The sequence below is a fragment of the Amphichorda felina genome (genome assembly GCF_050947745.1).
Source record: "Amphichorda felina strain 45539 chromosome Unknown scaffold_1, whole genome shotgun sequence".
In the NCBI taxonomy this organism is placed as follows: domain Eukaryota; kingdom Fungi; phylum Ascomycota; class Sordariomycetes; order Hypocreales; family Bionectriaceae; genus Amphichorda; species Amphichorda felina.
This window is the reverse complement of record NW_028145049.1, coordinates 1,305,734-1,326,753: the sequence shown is the minus strand read 5'-3', so window position 1 is coordinate 1,326,753 and position 21,020 is coordinate 1,305,734. Positions and strand designations below refer to the sequence as shown.

Sequence of the window (21,020 nt, the reverse complement as noted above, 5' to 3'; positions counted from 1 at the left end):
TCCAGAGCCTTGCACGAGTTTGTAGTCGGCGTTCTCAGGCTCTGGGCTGGGACTCCTGGCAGTGGGGATCATGGCCACGTTAATGGTGTGTGCCCCGAGCTCGCTCCCCACACACACATGCATCGCAGCACGGCGCCCCCAGTGCCCCTGGGGCCCTGGCGACTGGAGCTCGTCAGCTCTTTTCCCCTCACAACGCATGCACGCATTGTCGTATCATGTGCGCTGTATTGCTCGGATGCAGCTTGATGGTGAGCCCCCCCCTGACGGCTGGGCCCTCGAGACAATGCGGCGGGCGTGTTTCAGTGAGGTCCAGTGGCTCTGCGACACTGGTGGCCGCGAGTCCGCCCCGTGGTCGTGGTCTCGTGGAGAAGTGTGGATGGCCCGGGGGTTCCCGCCAGATACTAGTCGGCCATTCGAATGCCCTGCAGCCACTGTCACTACCACCACCGCCGCCAACCACCACCTACCGTACCACACTGGCTGCGGGTCTAGTCTCGGGGCCATCGTCCTTCCATGGGGGGCATGCGACCTGATCTCCCGGGTTAGGTACGAAGCAGGAGGAGGCGGAGGAGGCGGAGGAGGCGGAAGAGGAGGAGGTTGCACTGCTGGGCATATGGGCAACTGGCAATCCGATATAGGTATATCACCATCGGCAGCCCTCCTCTTTCCACTCCGCCGCTCCCCTCCCTGAACTCTTCTCTCTTGTCCAGCCTTTTGCCAGCTGGAACCGACATTACTTCTTCGTACCTTCCTGAAAGAAAGGACGTCGATCGTTATTTTTTGTCTTGGGTGACCACCGCTCCTTTACAGACACCGTCACCTCGCCATCGCCGACGTATACGCGAGCGATATTCCAGTGGCTAGGTGCAGGACCGTGATGGCACAGTCGATATGGCAGGAAAAGTTTTGCCCTTGACCATCATCCTCTCGACCGTCATCCCGGTTGTCTTCGTCCTCGTCTTCGTCATCGTGCTCTGGCGATGTGCCCGGAAGCGTACCTCCCGCCTCTTCAACCGCGGCATCACACCAATCGCGGACGAGGAGATCGAGTCATGGAGAAATGACAGGCACGACGATGAGAAGGAGCCTATCCCCGAGCCTGTGCCCAGCAGCAGCAGCAGCAGCAGCAACGAGAAGCCAAAATCAACGGCACAGTCACGCCACCACCAGCAAAACAGCTCCGTGAGCTCCGTCCAGAAGCCTGCGAGCGTCATCGTCTATCAGAATGTTGCCGGTCAGGGCCAGCCACGCATGTCGGGCGAGCAGTCACCTGCATCACCCGGCCTCCTCACCAAGCGCAGCATGGACCTGCCTCAGTCGCCTGTTCTTGCTCGCGCCCCCAATGCCAGGCCTGGCCTGACCGACGAGGCGGTCCAGGGGGACGACGCCTTCATCCCGCAGATCAAGCGCCAACCATCACGCCTCTCCAAGAACCACCAGCGCCACCGAAGCGTTAATGGTATCATCGGAGCAACGGGCGGACGCGCCGACCGCTGGTACGGCCAGGGGCAGCACGACTACCAGAGCCGCCAGTCGGCCGATAGCATCCCCCGTCGAGGGTTGGCAGCGCGAGGTCACGAGCGTGTGTACTCGGAGACCATTAACCCGCCGCGGATGTCTCTGGACGAGGCCGTATCGGCGGCAGGTTTCTCGCAACGGCCTCTGCTTCACACTTCGGAGATTGGGCGGGCCATTGGCTGAAGCAACTGATAATCTTACCTCTTCATGGATCTCTGGAAGGAACACGTCATTTTGTCCACGCCAAGGGTCCAGCGAAGGAAAGGAAATTCCGAACACGAACCTACCAAAGGTCGTTTGTTTCGACCGCTCCGAGACGCCTCCACGAGTCCACCGCCTTCTGGAGACGGCAGCTGCGGCAATTGGTGGGGCGGGCGCCCTGCTGCTGGCGTTTCACAACGACCAGGGGCGTGTGTACGGTGACAGCCCGAGGGTCTGGGCTGGGCATCAGTCGACAAGTCATGAAGGCATTGAGCCTCATGTGGGGTACACGGTGATATTCAAAGCCGTGTCGGCGACTGTGAGCCCTGCGGTCATGTTGGCCTAGGATTGGGCTGCGGAGTCTTTATCGTGAGAGGCGCGGGATACGTGACAGTATCCCGTCCCCTTTGCGGCAGGCTTGAGAAGAAGGACGGTGGTGAGATTTGTTACCTTGTCTTCTTCACCTGATGGAATTTTCTTCTTGTCGATGAGTTCGGATACACGATGGATATACCCAAAGGGTCTTGGGCTCAGAGAGACCAGACTGACTATGACGACGGGACGAAATTGATGAAAACTTGTGTGATGGCGTCTGTGTAGTGTTGACGGCTAGGAGGGGTGGTGATGTAAATAAGCAACGAGAACTCTCCAATCAATGAAACAGTTACCAACGCTAGATCTGAGCGCTATTGTGGAATGTGCGCTGATACAGAGCGCCTATGTGTATCCGTAGCTACCATGGTGTACTACTCTGGCTTAAATACTGACTGGTAGGTAGTATTGCTGTTAGCAGCAATGTAGTACTCGTACCTGGCACTTAACGCGGGTGGCGGGGCACGCGTCGACGACACGCGAACTCGACGTCGCTCTAGCCTCTAGCACACCTCATTTTCATCCTCAAATTCACCATCGAGGCCCTGACCCATCGCCACGCCCTCATCCACGACCATCAGCGATTGTACCGGATCGACCCAAAGCCCCAGCATCACCAGCACCACATCGCTGAACCCATCGCCCCCCACAGGCCGCCCAAGGGGGCATGCCGCTTCCCACACCCTTGTAAACCCTGTGAACCCCCTTCTTTCACCCTCACCACCACGCCACGCCATGCCTCCCCGGAAATCAGACCACCGCAAGAGCGACGTCTCGGTCGCCCGATTTGCCCTCAAGGACGGCCTCCCAGAGGCATCACCTCCCTCAGCTCCTCCATCCGCCACCCCCGCTGCTGCCGACACCACCACCGTCTCCGTCTCAGCCTCAACAGCTCCCGCACCGCCTCCATCGACATCAGCCTCTGCTCCAGATAATACCACCCACGATGCCTCGCAGGATAAGAAGGAATCTCGCGATAAGGACGCGACAGCAATTGAGGTACATCCATCCATCCATCCATCTAAGCACCCGCCACCATCATGTATCCCCAGCTGACCACTCAACCCTCTAGGACCTCACCCTCCCCAAGTCCATCATCACCAGGCTCGCAAAGGGCGTCCTGCCCGCCAACACCCAGATCCAGGCCAACGCCGTCCTCGCCATGAGCAAAAGCACCACTGTCTTTGTCAACCATCTCGCCTCCTAGTAAGCTCTCGCCTCTCATCCAGCCTTTGTCCACTCATCGTGGGCCGACCTGACGAAAATTCTACAGCGCAAACGAGCACACCACCAGCGCGGGCAAGAAGACCATTGCCCCCGCCGACGTCTTCAAGGCCCTCGACGACATCGAGTTCGGCTTCCTGCGCGAGCGCCTCGAGGCCGAATTTGCCAGTGCGTTAACGGCTTGGCCCCCCTTCACCCATCCCACCCACCCTCGTAGGTGTGCGTGGGCAGCGTACTGACATGTGAAACACAAACCCAGAATTCAACGCCATCCAGACAGAGAAGCGCACCTCGTACCGTAACAAGGTCAAGGCCGCTAAGCAGGACCCTAACGCGTCCACCGTGGGGGACGTCTCCATGGCAGACACCACCCTCGCCAGCGCCGACAACAGCACCCTCACCGCGGCGGACCGCAACGACGGCCCCGCCGGCTCATCATCATCATCATCCGCGGCCGCAGCGGCGGCAGGGCCCGATGCGCCCCGCACCAAGAAGCAGCGCGTCGACGAGGAGCACGACGACGCCGAGACGGAGGACGAGCACCCCCTGGACGAGGACGAGGACATGCATGACGACGACGATGAGGACGACGACGATGTGGACGAGGATGAGGACGACGAGGACGACGAGCGCGGCCAGGGCAGCGGGGACGAGACACAGGATGCTCTCGAGGAGAGGGATGCGCTTGGCCAGGAGCGCGATGAGGCCCTGGACGGGGACGACAGTGACTGATGCCGGCGAGAGAGGGACTGGTATCAGGTGTTGTTACCCTACTACTACTAGTATATCCAAAAAGAAATATCGGACCAACTATCATGTATTGGTGATTATGCACGAGCCAGACGACATTGTCCACTATAGACCCTCCTATCCAAGGGGCCTTGTGGACGACACACTCGTGTCCCCCCTCAGGCAGTGTCAACCACAATCGGGAAGAAGACCTGAAGGGGGTGCGCCTAAGGGCAGATTGAGCATCAGGACACGCAGACACTCTCAGATCAACAAACTGCAGCAGAGGAAAACCCGTCAAACTTCGCATTAACTCCAATAGCCAATGATCTGTGGCGTCATCACAATCTCCCAAGAACGATACCGAACTAATAAAAAACACAACACAACATGATCCCAGTACCCGGTATGCAACCCATCTCTCCTCCCGCCCCCTTTGCCTCGCCAGCGACTCCTCCCCCTCAACCCAGTAAGGAAACAAATGCTCGCGGCGCAAAGGGCTCGAACGGGAAAAAAAAAAGACATCTCTTGGCCCCCTCTCACCCCTCTGACGAGCTGCAGACGGGTGAAGCCATGCTGGAAATTGCTCCAATCTGAGGACGTAAACACAAGACAACAAAAAACCAATGCCAAGTAGAATCGATCATTGTTGCGAATGCCATCCAGTGTTGGTTATTCCGCCTCTTGAATCTTATGTGGCAAGGCCAATTTGTTGACTTGAGAAGAAAAAGTAATCGTGGTTCCGCCCGCTGCCAGGTGCGAGTGTAGCCAACAGGGAAGAGAAACGAACCGACGTCCGGTCGAACCAAGTGGTATCAATATGAAAGAAAAAAAGACCAAAATACCTCTTGCCCACATATATACGTTAACATATATATATATATATATATATATGGTGAACAAGAGTAGTGCGACGAATAGCACAGTACCCTGATAATCCCGTGATTGTTCCCGAAAAAAAAAACGGACCTTGTTGTTGCAGGCAGTCGAACATATAGTGCCGGTAATGATCGTTGCGGAAGAGATCGTCTTCTCAGGTGTAACAAAAACAAACGATGAAGTGTAGTTTCAATCAGAAAAGAAAAAGAGACCCATGTTTCCCGTTCCTCCGACTCCCTTATCCCGTCCGGCCCAATGCTACACGCAAGTTGAAATCGACTAGGCCGTCAGTCCTAAAGCACATAGCCTCCCAACGACTTGTATGCACGGGTATCCAGGAATGCCGCGGACCGTTTGGGCGCAGATGAGAGCCCCCTAAAACAGAAGAAAATGACGAAAGAATAAGTGGGCAGAAGTCAGCAAACGTAATCCTGGGACAGTGCATGCGTCGGCGTCCCCAACAAGAGGTGGCTCTATTGGGGCTGCTGCTGCGGTGGCCACCACTGCTGCTGCTGCGATGGTGAATGCTGGCCGGACCATGCTTGCGACACCTGTGGGTTGCCAGGCGTGTTCTGGGGCATGTACTGCCTAGGCGTCTGCTCCGTAGGATACATGCCTTGCCCAGCACTGTACTGCATACCCCCCATGCCGGGAAACTGCATGCCAGGCTGCATCTGGCCAGCGCTTGGTTGACGCAGGTGGGATGCCGGGGACTGCGATGGGTGTGGTGTTTGACCCTGCGTTGTGTAGCTGCCATAGCTGTGCTGAGGAGTCTGCTGAGTCTGTGACCACATTTGACCCGGCTGGTAGCTGTAGCTGGGTGTCCCTTGCCCGATGCTGCTCGTGGATCCCGCTGTAGCGACTGTTAGATCGGTGATTCTGCGAGGAAAGGAGGGTTGTGCACCATACCTCTCACTGGGGTCTGCCCAGGGGTGTTCTGCGAGTGAATCGACTGTGAATATGGCGGGGCGGTCATCATCATCTGAGGGCTCTGTGAGGATACCGTGGGGGCCTGGGAAATGCCGCTGGCCGCCGTATGAGGGGAGTTGGTCGGCCGCGTGGTTGGGACGGTCGAGTCCGCGGAACCTGCGGGCTGATTGAGGCTGGACGAGGGCTGCTCATGGGGCCGGCGCCATATTCCATGGATATATTCGTTGCGCGCGTCACGCTGCTGGTTGACGGACCGGCTGAAGTCGGCTGCGTGGGATGCCTGGGAGTGTATCTCACCGAGAGACGATGGGCGGGTCTGGTCTTGGTACGGAGGGCCGGTGATCTCCTGGCGAGGGCCGCCCTTGACGATTCCACTATAGTCGCGCGGCCTGGTGTCGCTGAGATCTGATCCGACTGTTAATCCAGGCATCCTCGTGGTACTTCCAGGTGGTGCTCCCATCATACCTGCTTGAACAAGGGGAGGCTGGGGGGGGTAAGCGGCGGGGTTGTTGTTGTACACAATCTCCGTGTGCGGTCCCGGCATCATGACGTTGTTCTGGGCCTCGGCGGCTTCCCTAGCCTTGGCCGCCCCAGGTCGCTTCTCTCCGGCAAGATCGGCCTCAGTGAATCCCTGTTTTCGTGCCTTCTGCTCCCAGTAGTCATCCCGGACTCTCCGGCCGTTCTCAATAACCCTGCTGCCGAACTGGCGGAACATGGACCGGGCCGTTACAATGGCAATCTGCCTAGACCGGTAGGAAAAAGGCAGTATCTCCTGCTGGACAAGGTCGTCCTTCTCAGCCTGGCTGGCAATGATCTTGTAAAGTGACCTGTTCTTGTTGAATAAGAGATACGAATCGCGGTACCCTAGCACCCTTGCGCACTCAGTGGCGAGCATGAAGAGCTTGTCACCCCTATTCGGCACCAGGAATGTCCGGCACCTGTACTGCCGGTTCCCCAGCAGCTGACCATTCTGCATCACCTTCTTCTCGCCAAACTCGTCGATCTCCCTGGGGATATACTCGTCGCCCGTCTCGTTCAGCTGGTCTGTGGTGTGGTCTCTGACCGTCGGCAGCGCCTTGAGGGTAGACTTGGTCGGGGTAGTCTTCGGGGGAGCCGGGGCCGGGGCCGGGGCAGGCGCGTATGCGGGGGTTGCTTGAGGCGGTAGATTCGCATCTTGAGACTGGGGGGTGTGAGGGGGCATTGTCTGAGGCATGGTTGGGACGGGCGGCTGTCTAGGGATCTCAGTAGAGATATTCTTGGATGCGTTTATCGTTCGTCCTCGTTTCTGTGCTGGGTAGGACTCGCCTAAGAAAGAACATCGAGGTCAGCAAAGCCCGTATCCAAGACTGTGACACATTTCACTCGGATGTTTCCATTTGCGCAGCGTCGCACGAAAAGAGACATGTAACATATAGAATAGACGGCATTAGTGGCCTCTGGAAGAACCCGCGATAGGCGTAGCACAAGTCCAGTCTACGGCAAGATCTGCTACGACATACCGTCGTCATTGCCAGGCGCGAGCACGTCGTAGGAGGTCGGTGACCGACCGCGCTTACGACTGCGCAGCGACGAGCTGGCGAGTTCTGCGACGGACGCCGATTAGCATTTTGGCATGATATGATAGGGTGTTGTGACGGGTTGCCGGCGGAGAGCGGTGATGCGCATGGCGACGCGCATGGCGGGGCGCCAGGCGAGGGCCACCTATGCCACTAGCGAAGCCGATGCGGCGAAGCGACGGAAAATGATGGCAGAGGGTAGGTAAGACGAGTCTTTGTAGTCGCGATGTGAAGCGATGTGAAGCAATGTGAAGCTCGTGAATGACGGCTAGGGCAGAAGTCTGGGGACAAATGATGGGGTTGATGGGGTGGGACGGAGGGTGGTGGAGGGGTGGAGGAGGGCTGGCGAGATGGTGGTGTTGGTGGGAGCAAGTGGTGAGGGTGGCGGGGATGACAGGGAGACGGGTCCATTCCCACGAGGGCGGATCGAGAAGAAAAAGAAACTCACCAGCCGGGTTGAGGGCGGCGGGATTGATCGTCGCACTATCGGCGCCGTCAGGGCGGGCGGCGTACATGACAGACAGGAACGACCCAGACCAGCGGCGGCGACGACGGTGACGATGGCGACGTGTCGTGAAGTAGTTGGACTGGCACAATCTGGGGGATGGAGGAGGTGCAGGCGGGCAGGATTAAGCGTGCATGTGGATGGTTTCCAGGGGGGGGGGGGGGGGGGGGAGGGTGTGTGCGCTATGTGTGCTATGTGTGCTGTGTGCTCTGTGGTAGACCGGCCAGGCTGCTTGCCGCCATGTACGTACTCTCTCTCTCTCTCTCTCTTCGTGAGCGAAGTGGATGACGACGAGGCAACGGCAGCGGCGGAATATCAGACCACGGCCAACCAGGCGATCATGGTACGATGGCCAGGACGGATGCTGATGCGTAGCGTCGCGTCGACGACAAACAAGAGTAGAGGAGACAGCGCGGCCGTGCGTGGGTGATGGGGGAGGATGAATGAGAGGAGATGATGGGAAGGGCGAGCTGTGAGCAAGAGGTAAGACGGGATGACATGTAATGGTTGGTAATGGCTGCGGTCAGTTGTGGTCAGTGGCCCTGGCCTGGTCTTGAATCAAGCAGGGCGGAGGCGAAGGTGACCGGTCGCTGGCGCAAGAACGAACATGAGGCGCGGCACGCGACAGCGCGGGGCGCAAATGGCAAGCAACGAGCAGCGTCAAACGGGACGGCGATAAGAATCAGAGGAAGCAGAACAACAGATGAAAATGCTTTACCTTTTGGGCGGGCGTGTCCTTGCGAGGTTTCGCGCCGTCTGCTGGACCTCGGCCGGGAGCAGGCCGTTGACAACGGGCGTGTGCGACCGCGGCGTGCAGCGGTGGGTGGGTGAACAGAGATCGCGGAACGGATTACAACGACTAGTTAGACGTTGCGACCGGCGCCAACGGCTGAGGGGTGGACTTGTGGTTGACGAGGTTGCTGACGATGCGGCGTGACGCGGAATGCGATGGATGGGATGGGGCAAAGAGGGTCCACGGGAGCCTGTGCTTCTGGACACTGGCCGGAAGGTAGGTGTTCGCCGTCAAAGGCACTGGCACTGGGCACACAATGCGATGCGCCTGCGATGCGCGATGCGGTTTGGAGTGAGTGGCGGAGGGTGCGGGTGCGGTGCGATGGGATGCAGCGCGAACGTGTGGAGAAGTGGGAGGGTCCAGCTGGTGGACGCGTGCGCAGCGTCGCTGGGTTGAGGATTTGGAAGACGACTGGAAGTATGAGCGGCGTTGAGCGCGAGGCTGGTTGATGGGCGGATTGATTGATCGCTGAGCTTCCCTCGAGCCTTGCCCAGATGCGTGTGGTGGTGGTGGTGTTGGTGGAGGAGGAAGAGTGCGTGTGGTGCACTGGTGGTGGGCTGTAACGGCAAGGTAGTCCCAAGTCAAGGTTGGGCTGTAGGAACTGGGGCTGGATTGGGGGGGGGGCGTGACACTTTGAATTCAGAGCGCTCCGGGGCCTTGCAGGTTCCAGGTTCCAGTCTTCCAGGTGTTGGTCGCTCGCTGGTGTGCTGTGGCAACCTGGGGACAGCTGCGAACGGGACGGACGGACCAGTCGATCCGACAACGAGGGCAGGCAAGCGGACAAGCAGGATGGGCCGAGTGACTGACCGGTTGACGGAATATTGAAGATGCCGACTTACATGTAGCGCGGCTGTAGATACTAGTTCTGTAGAAAGAAGTAATAGATCTAGTACGAATGAATGGCTGTTCGGCTTTGCTGGTGTGAAGCACCAGGCTGAGAACGGCTTTTCTTGGGGGGGGGGGGGGGGTGGTGGTTGTTGTTGATGGCTGATGTGCCGGCAACTGGACCTGGGGCGTCCACAAGCCTGCTCGTACTTAGATTCAGTTGGTCGCAGGCTGTGGGCAGGCAGGCTACAGTGAGCACTTGGCAGGGCCCTGGAGAGGAGGGGAGGGCCTGGGAAGGAAGCAGGGATCGGGGGGCGGGGGCGGGAGGCCTGGAAGCGGCCAAGAAGAGGGCCAAGGTCCGCGGAAATATGGGTCCTCAGCTGCTCCGGACCAGTTGGAACTCTGGAACTTGTTGGAAGGCGCTGTCGGAAAGCGTGGAGCAAGGACGCTGCTGGGCAAGATGCAAGTCAGCCATCCATCATGGCCAAGTAGTAGTAATACTTCCAATACCACCTCATTACTCACTTCCATTTTCCTTCATGTGGGCTTCCCGAGACCACCACCGGTATCCGTACGAGTACTACCTTGCAGCCTCTAGCCTACGGGGATAGTACTAATTCACCATACTACTGGTAATACTAGTACATGTGCGTATTGGGCCAGAAGCGGCGTTTGAGAGCCGCTGCCAGGTGCCCCGGTGCACGTCCTTCCAGCTCTCACACCCACGTCCATCCCACAGACGCCGATGAGAGGCGCAGACATACGTATCTGTACGTCTCACTGGCATGACCACGGTCCGAGGCAACTCGCCGCAATGCCGCCAGTGGATCATAGCATCCATCTCGCGTCGCACAAACCCCTCTGGAGCATGAGCCATCTGCAGGGCCGCAGCTCTGGCCAACAGCAACAACCACCCTGGCGAGCGCTCCCGAGTCCGTCCTCGAAATCCTGATGGCAGAGGAATGCAGCGAATACTTCCAGCGTGTCCACCAGCCATGCTACCAACCAGCAACACCTGCCAACTTGATCCGCGATACCGGGTCTTGTCGCAGGCTCGCAGCAATCGTCGTTTCACGACCCTAGGGCGCATCGCGTCGCATGCATATGCCGGGTTACGTTCGCCTGTCAAGTTGTCTTTCGCTCCGCTTCGTCGTATCCTTGCCAGGGATAGTATTACTAACATTACTATGTATACTCGCTCATATTTTCGATAGGTCCTCCACCCCCATGCGCACTACGGAGTACTCGTACTGACTGTTATTTATTACTATACAGTATGAACAAGGTATTAGGTATACGAAACTCTACTGATTCGGTGACATACTCCCCGGTGAGCCTGGGACCCCATCACTGGGCCATATGGCATACTAATAGTAAGCATGGGCACTATATCTCGCCAGTGACAATCTGACAGAGGACCCCGCTGGTTTGTCACCGGAATGGGCGCTGGCGTGGTTTGGTTCGGTCTGTGGCGCCATGGCGTGTTTGTTTTGTCCGCTTTCAGCAATTCAGCTCCGAGCTGCTCATCGATAAAGGGCAAAGCCTGGCGTTTATTCTACTATTTCTCGCCCAAAAGCCGCCAGTCGAGACCGATGCGTACGTTTACTATTAGCAACAAATATTTCCGATCGCATAATCAGCTTCTCAACAGTCAAATGTGTATCCCAGTGGGCCTATTGGGCCCCAGTCTCATCGGCCGGCGAGCCAAGAACGCCCTCGCACCCGGGCATTTTGCGCTAAATGGAGCCAAAATTCGCGGAATCTCGGGATCTGGCGAATGACACGGCATTATCCTCTCCGTCAACCCAGGCGTGCATGGGTAAGCGGGTCGACCGCATGGCGCTGGCGTTGGGTCCGAGCAGGGCAGATGCGTGTGTGAGGTGCGGGAGCGATCGGCTGCCCCAACCTCAAACCAGGCCAGTCTGATTGCAACAAGGCCATGCGGCCATGCGACGCCCATGCTCACGATGCCATGGACCATACGAGAAATCTCTGATGCGACAGCAACACGGGCTCAGCATTGTTTATCCCATCCCCGGTTGGTTGGTCCGTCGCGTCGTTTGAGTCACTCCCAGAGTCACGATGGCGTCTCTGTCTCCTGTGTCCGTCTCTCGACGCGTCACAAGATCTCCTGCGCCGCCGTTGAGAAACTAATATGCACGGCAGGACCGGCACTATCCTTGGTTGGTCCATGATCGAGTACTACTAGCATCGAATCCATCGATGGGAGCAGCACGCGATCATAATCTGGACCCTCTTAGCCACGAACACGAAACGTTCAACTGCTGCAAACTCTACCGCAACGCTCCAGAACTCCCGAGTCCTAGCCTATTAGGTATTTTAACTACTGGTAGTGTATGTATGCTGCTCGGCTGACCCCCATAGACATAAACCTTGTAGTAATTCCCGTAACTGAGGTAGAAGGTACGGATGCAATATCGACTTATTACAGATGCACTCGTACCATTTTCGATTTCATTACGGCGCCTTGGTCGCGGTCTCGATTATTACACTCTAACATAGCGCTGGAGTTCATGACGACGAGCAACTTGGACCTGGGCGAGTCCAGTTCTTTCTCAGTCAGCTCAAACGAAACACGGAGCATCTCTCAACACTAATATAGTACATAGTACTACGCAGGCGCCTTGGTGTCTGCGTGTCTCATCGGCTTCTTCCCCTCGACACTGGGCAGGCACCAGAGACCAACAAGCCGGTTTCGCCATGGAACAAACCCTTCCCTTTCTGTCATTACCTGCATCAGCTGGACTCCCGGCCCAAAAACTGACCGTGTCGCCACCGTTGCAACGCCGCATACCTGGCGCCGAACCATGTCAATATTGGGAGAGGGTCCATTTCGAATTGTCCGTAAACACGCCGTACGCGGTTTCGCCATTTCCGAGCTGTTTTCTATTACGTTCTACAGCCGGGCCATTGTTGGCGAAGGCGGTTTGGGGGCAATCGCCAGACCTTTCTTTGTTCACCCGGAGCATAACCAAAATTGTCCTTGGGCCCCGATCGGGAGAAGGAGCTGGGAACCAAGGAAAAGCAATCGAAGAAGATGCCTTGTTGAATGATTCCCGCCACTTGTCCTGTTATCCCATGCCCGCCTGGTTCTTGTTGTAGCCAATCGCACCGCTGTCGCGTTGGGGCGCGCATCGACCGTCACATTGGTTCCTTCATGGCCCCCATCCTAACGCTTGTCTCGGCCGTGCCATCCATTTTCAACCAGATGCCACTCAACAACCCGTCAATAGGGCGGGGTTCTCTGAAGAGGCTTGGGTCTTTCCCTGATCTTGGGAGGTAGAAGGACGGTTATCTCGACGCCGCCGTCGTATTCCAGGCCCAAAAATACCTCCCGTTGCGATCGCTTATACACTAACTACCTACTGGGTACGGATACGGAGTACCAAGGCCACGAATCTAGGATAATCCTAGACTCCGCGCCAGCCGGTGCTGTTTGGGCTTATTATCCGTGCCATTGTGTACGACATATTATACAGGCACCTCCGTGCCCGTCACCAACACATGCGCGTCGCTCTTCTTGGGCAACAGCCATCTCCGAGCTCATTTCACCATTTCAACCGCGATATCCTGGGCTCCTCTCATACTCTGCTGTGACCTGCATGGTCCATCTCCATGGTTGTATTAATATCACCGGACAGCCTTTCTGCGCCTGCATCAACCTTTGCATCTCTGTAGTATCCCGATGCAGCGATAGCCACTCTCCGCGACTCCCGTCACATGGATAAACGGGGCTGATTCTCACCGGTCGCAGGTGCGGTTCTCCTTCTAAGCATGGGATTTGAGCAACGGCGTCTCTACCAGCCTGGTCAACTGGCATGTGCTATGTAATAGGGCAAAGAACTTGCTGCAAGTCGCTGCAGCCAAGCGTATCCCCCTCACGGGTCCCCGCTCATTCGCTCTGCCGTCATAATACTCTTTCCTGGTCCTGCATATTTCTGGCGCCTTGTCAATGCTTTGACAATGTGTCACGAGCCTCGTTAATATGCTTCATAGGTGCATAATAGAGTTGCCGGCACCGTGCGACATGGTCCCGGAAGTCTTGAGTGGCTGGTATCTGCGGAAGCGACCTAGATTCCATACGTTGTCACATACTACTGCGTATCGTAACCTTTACGAGGTCTCAGCCTTCTTGTAATCTCGGTCTCCTTGGCTGATAATAGGAACAGGGATGGTCAACACAGTAAGTAAGATCGGAGCCGATGGCAGGCGGGAATGCTGATCGCCAGCATTGTACGAGTGCGTATGACCTCCGTTGACCCCGTGAAAGCCTGTATACTCAGCTTCTGCCGCACTGATTGGCGTGGTGCGCTTGGGTAGAGACCAGTTGTCTTCTCCGGCAATGAGACACTCGCCACAGCTAAACTATGATGGCAGACAAGACAGGAAACCGCCCGCGTCGTGATATGGATGACGGACGGGTTGGACGAGGTAAGCGTGGAGCTTCCTGTCGCGCAAAGACTACTTGCTACATACCACTCGGCGTGTGCTGGCCACAGAATAACCGCCGCGGTGTCCTGTAAAATACCAGCACATCAGGATTTACTTGAGACTGCCATGCACTTGGTAGTCTTTCCAAAGAATTTTCAGGGGCAATGGAGAGCGGGCTTGGGCTGTTCCCGGCCGGGACGAGACACTCGACCAAGAAATGTACCGGAGCCAAATTGTATGGTCAGCCCTGTATCTGCCGTGCCGCATCCATGGTCCCTGGTAGGAGACGAGGGAGCAGAGTGCTACGAGATGTCCATACCCGTGCGGCTTTTGGGCCGAAAGTGCCGGGCAGCCCTCCTTGACAACCCCTGAACGTCATGGGCACTGGTGTTTTTCGGTTCCTGTCGGCACAGGGCATCACTAGGCATGCCATAAAATCCATGTGACTATCTACGCTTGGAAGTGGAGGAGCCTCGACGGTGATTCAACCCGGTGAGTTGCGTCTGAGTGCGATATCTATCCTAAGGTATATCGCGGAGGGAGGGGGTAATAGCACCAATGGTGATTCTGGTGTCGATGTCCAAGCCCTGCCAATCATGATCGAGCGGGGATGGAAGACGGGACTTGGGAGTCGGACTGCTTATGTGTCCTTCTCCTTGGTACGAAGTGGCAGCTGCTGATACAGAAACGGAGGATGGTGTCATTGTCGGCTGGTCTCTGCATGCCCTGGTGACGGATCACAATGCCGACTGTGGCCCAACCACGGGTGACGGGACTGAGCGACCCCCGCCAGCGTCTCATCGACTCGCTGGCAGCCTCCACGATAGGCGACATCGCGGAGATAAAAAGATGACGCGTCTGATAAGAGGGATTGGGCATTGACGGCTACGTCTCCCTCTCTCCCTCTCTCCCTCCCCCCGGGTTTTGCGGGCTGGATAGGTAGACGTAGGCCCGACGTCTGGCAGGAGGCGGAGCCTGAAGACACTGGCCAATCTTCCAAGGAGAGGCGGTATGCCGGTCTCAGAGATGGAACTGCGATTTTAACGTTACTTGCGGATCGAAAGACCAGAAATAAGAAATACTTGGGGTTGCAATCCGCCACCTTGGTAGTCTGGCGGACGGGAACAAGGATGGAGACGATGGCGGCAGCATAGCTTGTTGTTTGAGGGCCAGAATTGGTGTAGTTCGATACAAAGTTGATACAACTGGTTTTCAGATGCCTTTCTTAGTGTTTTCTCGCCGCGTTAAGGGCTCTCTTACTGTTGTGCGCGTTCCTCAGGAGTGAGGATGAGAGCTCCTAGGCATGGAGCAGGGGAGGAGAACCCATTGATAAGACTGAAAGAGTTTCTGTGGGAAAGAGAGAACTGGGAAGTGCTTTTTACCAAGGCCGTAGTTAGGTGAGGAAAGCACAGGTATCCTTAGTGGCTTCGTAGTTGCTGAGTTCCGGTCAACGCAACCTGGGCAGACTTAGCAGGTTTCAAAGCCCGTGAGATGGAGCAGTTGACAACGATACTTGGTAAGGCAAGAAAGCAATTGGATGTGTGTGAGTTCTGATACCAGGTATTAGATCTTTCTTTGCCATGACCAAAGCCGACTATAGTTGCTGTTTGAGAAGAAGTTTCCCAGGCTGAAGTCGAGACGAGGAAGGCGACGGACCCACGTGACAGTACAGCAGCACATCACGTGGTAGTCGGGCTTCCAAAAGAATAGGTAATACCAAGAGCCCAAATTAATTGAATCATGACAGTAAATGATGATCATGGTTATAATCTTGACATTGGATAGTTTCGACAATGGGTTTCTTGGTCAGATAGGCTTGGGCGGTGGAAGAATCTTATCGAAGCTGATAATCTTATCGATAAGACCAGAGGTGGATCACATACCTTGAGTTCTCATCATCATCACCACTGATTTCTCAGCCTGAGACTGTGGTTTTGCGCTAGCATTTGAGAACCTGGGCCAAGCCAGCACAAGTGAAGATGACGAGCCTCAAGCGCGCCCATGACGGCGATGTCTTCGCGTCCAACATCTCCAGCAAGGTCTATGTGCGCTCAACCCGCAGCGGCAAGGTCCAGAAAATCGTCAGAGAAGTCTACCTGAGGAGCGACATACCCTGCTCCTCCAAGCTCTGCAGGGCCTGCCTTGAGAGTGCGCCCCGAAATGCCTCCCAGCAAGGTGAGCTGATCTTCCCAACTCTTGGTCTTGACGTCTTACTGACCAGCTCTGCAGCCCAGCCCCCTGTCCTCTCGGACAAACCGGCGGGGACCAAGGCCTTCCCCCAGGGCCACTATCTGATGCCTGATACCAACGCCTTGCTCAACGCTATGGACCTGTTCGAGCAGAGCTCTTCATTTTACGATGTTATTATCCTGCAGACAGTCCTGGAGGAGCTGCGCAACCGCTCCCTCCCGCTCTACAACCGCCTGCTTGGCCTGACCAAGAGCGAGGACAAGCGCTTCTACGTCTTTTTCAACGACTTCCGCCAGGAGACCTATGTCAACCGCTCCCCCAACGAGAGCGTCAACGACCGCAACGACCGCGCCGTCCGCGAGGCCCTCAAGTGGTACGGCCAGCATCTGGCTCAGACAAAGGCCAAGAAGGTCCCCGCCGTCGTCATGCTCAGCGATGACCAGGACAACCTCCGCAAGGCACGCGAGGAGGGCCTCCACGCCGCCTCCCTCGAGGAGTACGTCCGAAGCCTAAAGGACGGCGAACGGCTACTCGACATGGTGGCAGAGGTCCAGAGCTCGGGCGGATTTAAGAAACCAGGCCAGATGCTCTACCCGGAGCATTTCACCATCTCCAGGATGATGACGGGCGTCAAGGCTGGGCTCATGCACCAAGGCATATTCAACGTCTCGCCCTACAACTACCTGGAGGGGTCCATAAAAGTCCCTGCATTCCCCAAGCCCTTGCTGATCCTCGGCCGCGAGAATATCAACCGCGCGGTGGATGGCGATGTGGTCGTCGTGGAGGTGCTACCGCAAGAGCAGTGGAAGGCGCCGTCAACTAAGATCATCGAGGAAGAGGCCATAACTCGGGATGAGAATGCCGACGCTGAGGAGAGCCAGGACCTGGTCTCGGAGAAGGAGCGTAAAGCTCTCCAGGAGGAGGTCAAGAGAACTCACAAGGGCACCTCGGAGGGCCGCCCTCAACCCACCGCCAAGGTGGTGGGCATTGTCAAGCGGAACTGGCGCCAATACGTCGGCCACATCGATCCCTCATCCGCTAGCAAGGGATCAACTCAGGGTCGGAGACAGGACAACGTCTTCCTCATTCCCATGGACAAGAAGATCCCCAAGATTCGCCTGCGTACTCGTCAAACATCGGAGCTCCTTGGGAAGCGGCTGCTAGTCACCATCGACTCCTGGGAGCGAGACTCGAGGCACCCCGTGGGGCACTTTGTGCGCTCCCTGGGCGAGCTCGAGACCAAGTCGGCCGAGACAGAGGCTCTCCTCCTGGAGTGGGATGTCCAGTACCGACCATTCCCCAAGACGGTCCTCGACTGCCTCCCCAAGGAGGGCCACGACTGGAAAGTCCCCGAGAGCACAGAAGACCCCGGCTGGAGGGACAGGGAGGACCTCCGGGGGCTCCTCATCTGCAGTATTGATCCTCCAGGCTGCCAGGATATTGATGATGCCCTTCACGCCAGGAAGCTCCCCAACGGCAACTTTGAGGTCGGCGTCCACATTGCAGATGTGTCGCATTTCGTCAAGCCCGCCAATGCCATGGACACCGAGGCCAGCATACGAGGCACTACGGTCTACCTTGTCGACAAGCGCATAGACATGCTTCCGATGCTCCTGGGTACGGATCTCTGCTCGCTCAAGCCGTACGTGGAGCGCTACGCCTTCTCCGTTCTGTGGGAGCTCAACGAAAACGCCGACATTGTCAATGTCCGGTTCACCAAGTCGGTCATCAAGTCCCGTGAGGCGTTCAGCTACGAACAGGCACAGCTCAGAATCGACGACGAGTCGCAGCAGGACGATCTGACCAACGGCATGCGCATGCTCCTCATGCTGTCCAAGAAGCTGAAGCAGAAGCGCATGGACGCGGGTGCCCTGAGCCTCTCGTCACCGGAAATCAAGGTCCAGATGGAGTCGGAGTCATCGGACCCCATCGACGTCAAGACCAAGGAGCTGCTCGACACCAACTCGCTGGTCGAGGAGTTCATGCTCTTCGCCAACGTCAGCGTGGCGGCCAAGATCTACGACGCCTTTCCGCAGACGGCCATTCTGCGCCGCCACGCGGCGCCTCCCAAGACCAACTTTGAGGAGCTGGCCAACCAGCTGCAGGTCAAGCGCGGGCTGGAGCTCCGGACCGACACGTCCAAGGCGCTGGCCGACTCGCTGGACCAGTGCGTGGACGCCAGGGACCCCTTCTTCAACACGCTGGTGCGCATCATGGCCACGCGCTGCATGATGAGCGCCGAGTACTTCTGCTCGGGGACGCAGGCATACCCGGAGTTCCGCCACTACGGGCTGGCGTCGGAGATCTACACACACTTCACGTCGCCCATCCGGCGCTACGCCGACCTGCTGGCCCACCGGCAGCTCGCGGCCGCCATCAACTACGAGCCCGTGCACCCATCGGTGCGCAGCCGCGGGCGCCTCGAGGCCGTGTGCAAGAACATCAACGTGCGCCACCGCAACGCGCAGATGGCCGGGCGCGCCAGCATCGCCTACTACGTCGGGCAGGCCCTCAAGGGCAAGGTCGCCGAGGAGGAAGCCTTCGTCATGAAGATCTTTAGCAACGGCTTCGTCGTCCTCGTGCCGCGCTTCGGCATCGAGGGGCTGATCCGCCTGCGCGACCTGGCCGAGCCCGAGCCCGAGAGCGAGTTCGACGCCGAGTCGTACACGCTCACCACCAAGGGCAGCAGGGACGTCCGCGTGGAGCTGTTCCAGAAGGTCAAGGTTAGGGTCCATGACGAGAAGGACGAGATGACGGGCAAGAGGGGCGTCAAGATGGAGTTGATTAGCGCATGAACAAACAATCAAACAAACCCAAAAGGATAGGAGTCACTATCAATAGAACGCATGAATGTAGACCAAAGGGGAAAAAAAAGGAAGCTTTGAAAAGGTATATATATACGCAGTGTAGATTAGTCCATTTTTACCAGCCAACCTAGAAACGCCAAACATGTTTTGTCGACCCGCCATCATAAACCACACATCGTCTGCATCTTTCTTTCTACTGCTCCATGGTGTCTCCGTGGGCAGCATCGCCGCCGATATCGCCCCACAGTCCGTCAATCTTGAACTCGGCCGCCCACTCGGTCACAATCTGCTTCTGGTCGGGCGTCACGTCGTCCTCGCCAGCATTCTTCACAGCCGGCTTGCCCGCAGCAGCAGGGGTGGTGGACTCGATAGGCAGAGTCGGGGGCTGGACCCAGCCCTGGATGCGGCCGTCGCGCCAGTCGGTGACGACGGTCATGGCACCGGCATTCAGGTTGGGCACGCCACCCCTGCCGAGACGGCCACGTTTCCGGGCGACCTGGACGAGGAAGTCTGTGGTGAGGTCGCCGTCGGACTTGCTGGGCATGAGCGGGGGGATGTCGTAGACGTCGAGCAGCTTCTGCAGGAGGTCGGGCGAGGCCGAGAGGCGGCGGATGAGGAGGTTGACGGCGGGGATGGGGTCGTCAATCTGCTTGGGCGGCACGGCGTTCAGGAGGACGAGGTGCGCGTGGGCCTCGGTGGCGTTCTTGATCGACACGAGGCCGCCCGACTGGGTGGCCGAGGACGAGGGGAAGACGACGCCGGGCGAGTCGAGCAGGGTCAGCTTGCTGTCGATCTTGACAGAGCGGATGCTGGTGGTGACGCCAGCCTCGGCGCCCGCGGGGCAGGCCTTGGAGGAGCTGGGTCCCTTGCCGCTCATCCTGCCCAGGAGGGCGTTGATGACAGAGCTCTTGCCCACGTTGGGGTAGCCGATGACACCGACGGAGACGGCACGCTTCAGCTGCTTGCTGGCGGCGTAGCTCTTGAGGGCCTTGAACAGGGCCTCGGAGGTGTTCTGGACCGTCAGGTCACGGTGCTTGAAGGTGTGGGCGTTGGGGGCGCCATTGGAGGCCCGCAGGGGCAGGGTCGGGAAGTAGCGGCGCAGGTAGACGAGCCAGTCACGGAGGACCTTGGGGGGCACAAGATCGACCTTGTTGACGACAAGGATGAGGCGCTTGCCGCCCGAGGCAGCAGCCATGATGCTGCGCTCCACCTCTCGCGAGCGAGTGCCCTCGGGATCGCGGGCGTCGAGCACGTACAGCACGACGTCGGCCTGCTCGACGACCTGCTTGAAGACCTTGTCGTAGGTCTTGCGCGACGAGGCCTGGCCAATGGAGACGCCAGCACCGTCATCCGACTCATCGCTGTCATCGTCCTCGTCCATGTCGTCGTCTTCGAGTTTGCGGTCGTAGTCTTCGGCGGCTGCGCGTGCGCTGGCGATGAGGGCAGCCATGGGGTTGGACTCGTCGATATCCTCATCCATGGCATCGTCGTCGTCGTCCATGCCGCTACCATTGTCGTTGGCGACATCGTCGTCCTCCATGGCATCCTCAGCGGGCTGCTGGTTGGCGCCCGTCTTGGCAGCCCTGACCATCTCCCTCTTCTTGCGGGTCTCCTCAATCTTCCTCAGGCGCTTCTCCTCAATCTCTTCGAGCAGCCTGTCCTTGTAGGGGAACAGGTTGGGAATGCCCGGGTCCTTCTTGAGCTTGGACCTCCATTCGGGGTTCTTCTTGGCGAGCTTGCGCTCCTTGCGCTGCTTGGCTGCCGACGCCTTCTCGATCTTGTTGCGGAGGCGGCTGGTCGTCCGCTTGGACTTGGGCTCTAGGAACAGGGTTTAGGGGACGGACAGGGAAATAGGGTAAAGACGATGATTAGTACTCACTGCCCGGCCTGTTGATTGTGCCCGCCATTGTGACTGATCGACGATGGTCGTATGTGGGCGATGTGGATGTATCGTGATGGTGGTGTCTTGAGCCTGGGGCCAATCTGTGGCGGTGGACGACCAAATTTTTGGAAGAAAAAACCAAGTGGGATGTCGATTC

At 57.7% G+C, this 21,020-nt stretch overlaps 5 protein-coding genes across 5 annotated transcripts; 3 read left to right on the top strand and 2 right to left on the bottom strand.

The window, feature by feature from the left end:
- Positions 1-891: 891 nt before the first annotated feature.
- On the top strand, positions 892-1,701 carry ACO1O0_000423 (uncharacterized protein; the record flags this gene model as incomplete). The annotated part of the gene is made up of 1 exon (XM_083189922.1): positions 892-1,701. One exon carries the CDS (start codon positions 892-894, stop codon positions 1,699-1,701), a length of 810 nt encoding a protein of 269 aa, XP_083053781.1.
- A 1,125-nt stretch (positions 1,702-2,826) lies between these two features.
- ACO1O0_000422 (histone-fold-containing protein) lies at positions 2,827-4,047 on the top strand (the record flags this gene model as incomplete). Its single annotated transcript, XM_083189921.1, has 4 exons — positions 2,827-3,090; positions 3,164-3,297; positions 3,365-3,483; positions 3,575-4,047. The coding sequence occupies 4 exons, from the start codon at positions 2,827-2,829 to the stop codon at positions 4,045-4,047; spliced, it is 990 nt and encodes a 329-aa protein (XP_083053780.1).
- A 1,349-nt stretch (positions 4,048-5,396) lies between these two features.
- ACO1O0_000421 (chromatin remodelling complex Rsc7/Swp82 subunit-domain-containing protein) lies at positions 5,397-7,066 on the bottom strand (the record flags this gene model as incomplete). Its single annotated transcript, XM_083189920.1, has 2 exons — positions 5,397-5,776; positions 5,833-7,066. The coding sequence occupies 2 exons, from the start codon at positions 7,064-7,066 to the stop codon at positions 5,397-5,399; spliced, it is 1,614 nt and encodes a 537-aa protein (XP_083053779.1).
- Positions 7,067-15,963: 8,897 nt separating this feature from the next.
- Positions 15,964-18,969, top strand: DIS3 (exosome catalytic subunit DIS3; the record flags this gene model as incomplete). The annotated part of the gene is made up of 2 exons (XM_083189919.1): positions 15,964-16,159; positions 16,214-18,969. The coding sequence occupies 2 exons, from the start codon at positions 15,964-15,966 to the stop codon at positions 18,967-18,969; spliced, it is 2,952 nt and encodes a 983-aa protein (XP_083053778.1).
- A 205-nt stretch (positions 18,970-19,174) lies between these two features.
- NUG1 (RNA-binding GTPase NUG1) lies at positions 19,175-20,888 on the bottom strand (the record flags this gene model as incomplete). The annotated part of the gene is made up of 2 exons (XM_083189918.1): positions 19,175-20,799; positions 20,861-20,888. 2 exons carry the CDS (start codon positions 20,886-20,888, stop codon positions 19,175-19,177), a joined length of 1,653 nt encoding a protein of 550 aa, XP_083053777.1.
- Positions 20,889-21,020: the final 132 nt, after the last annotated feature.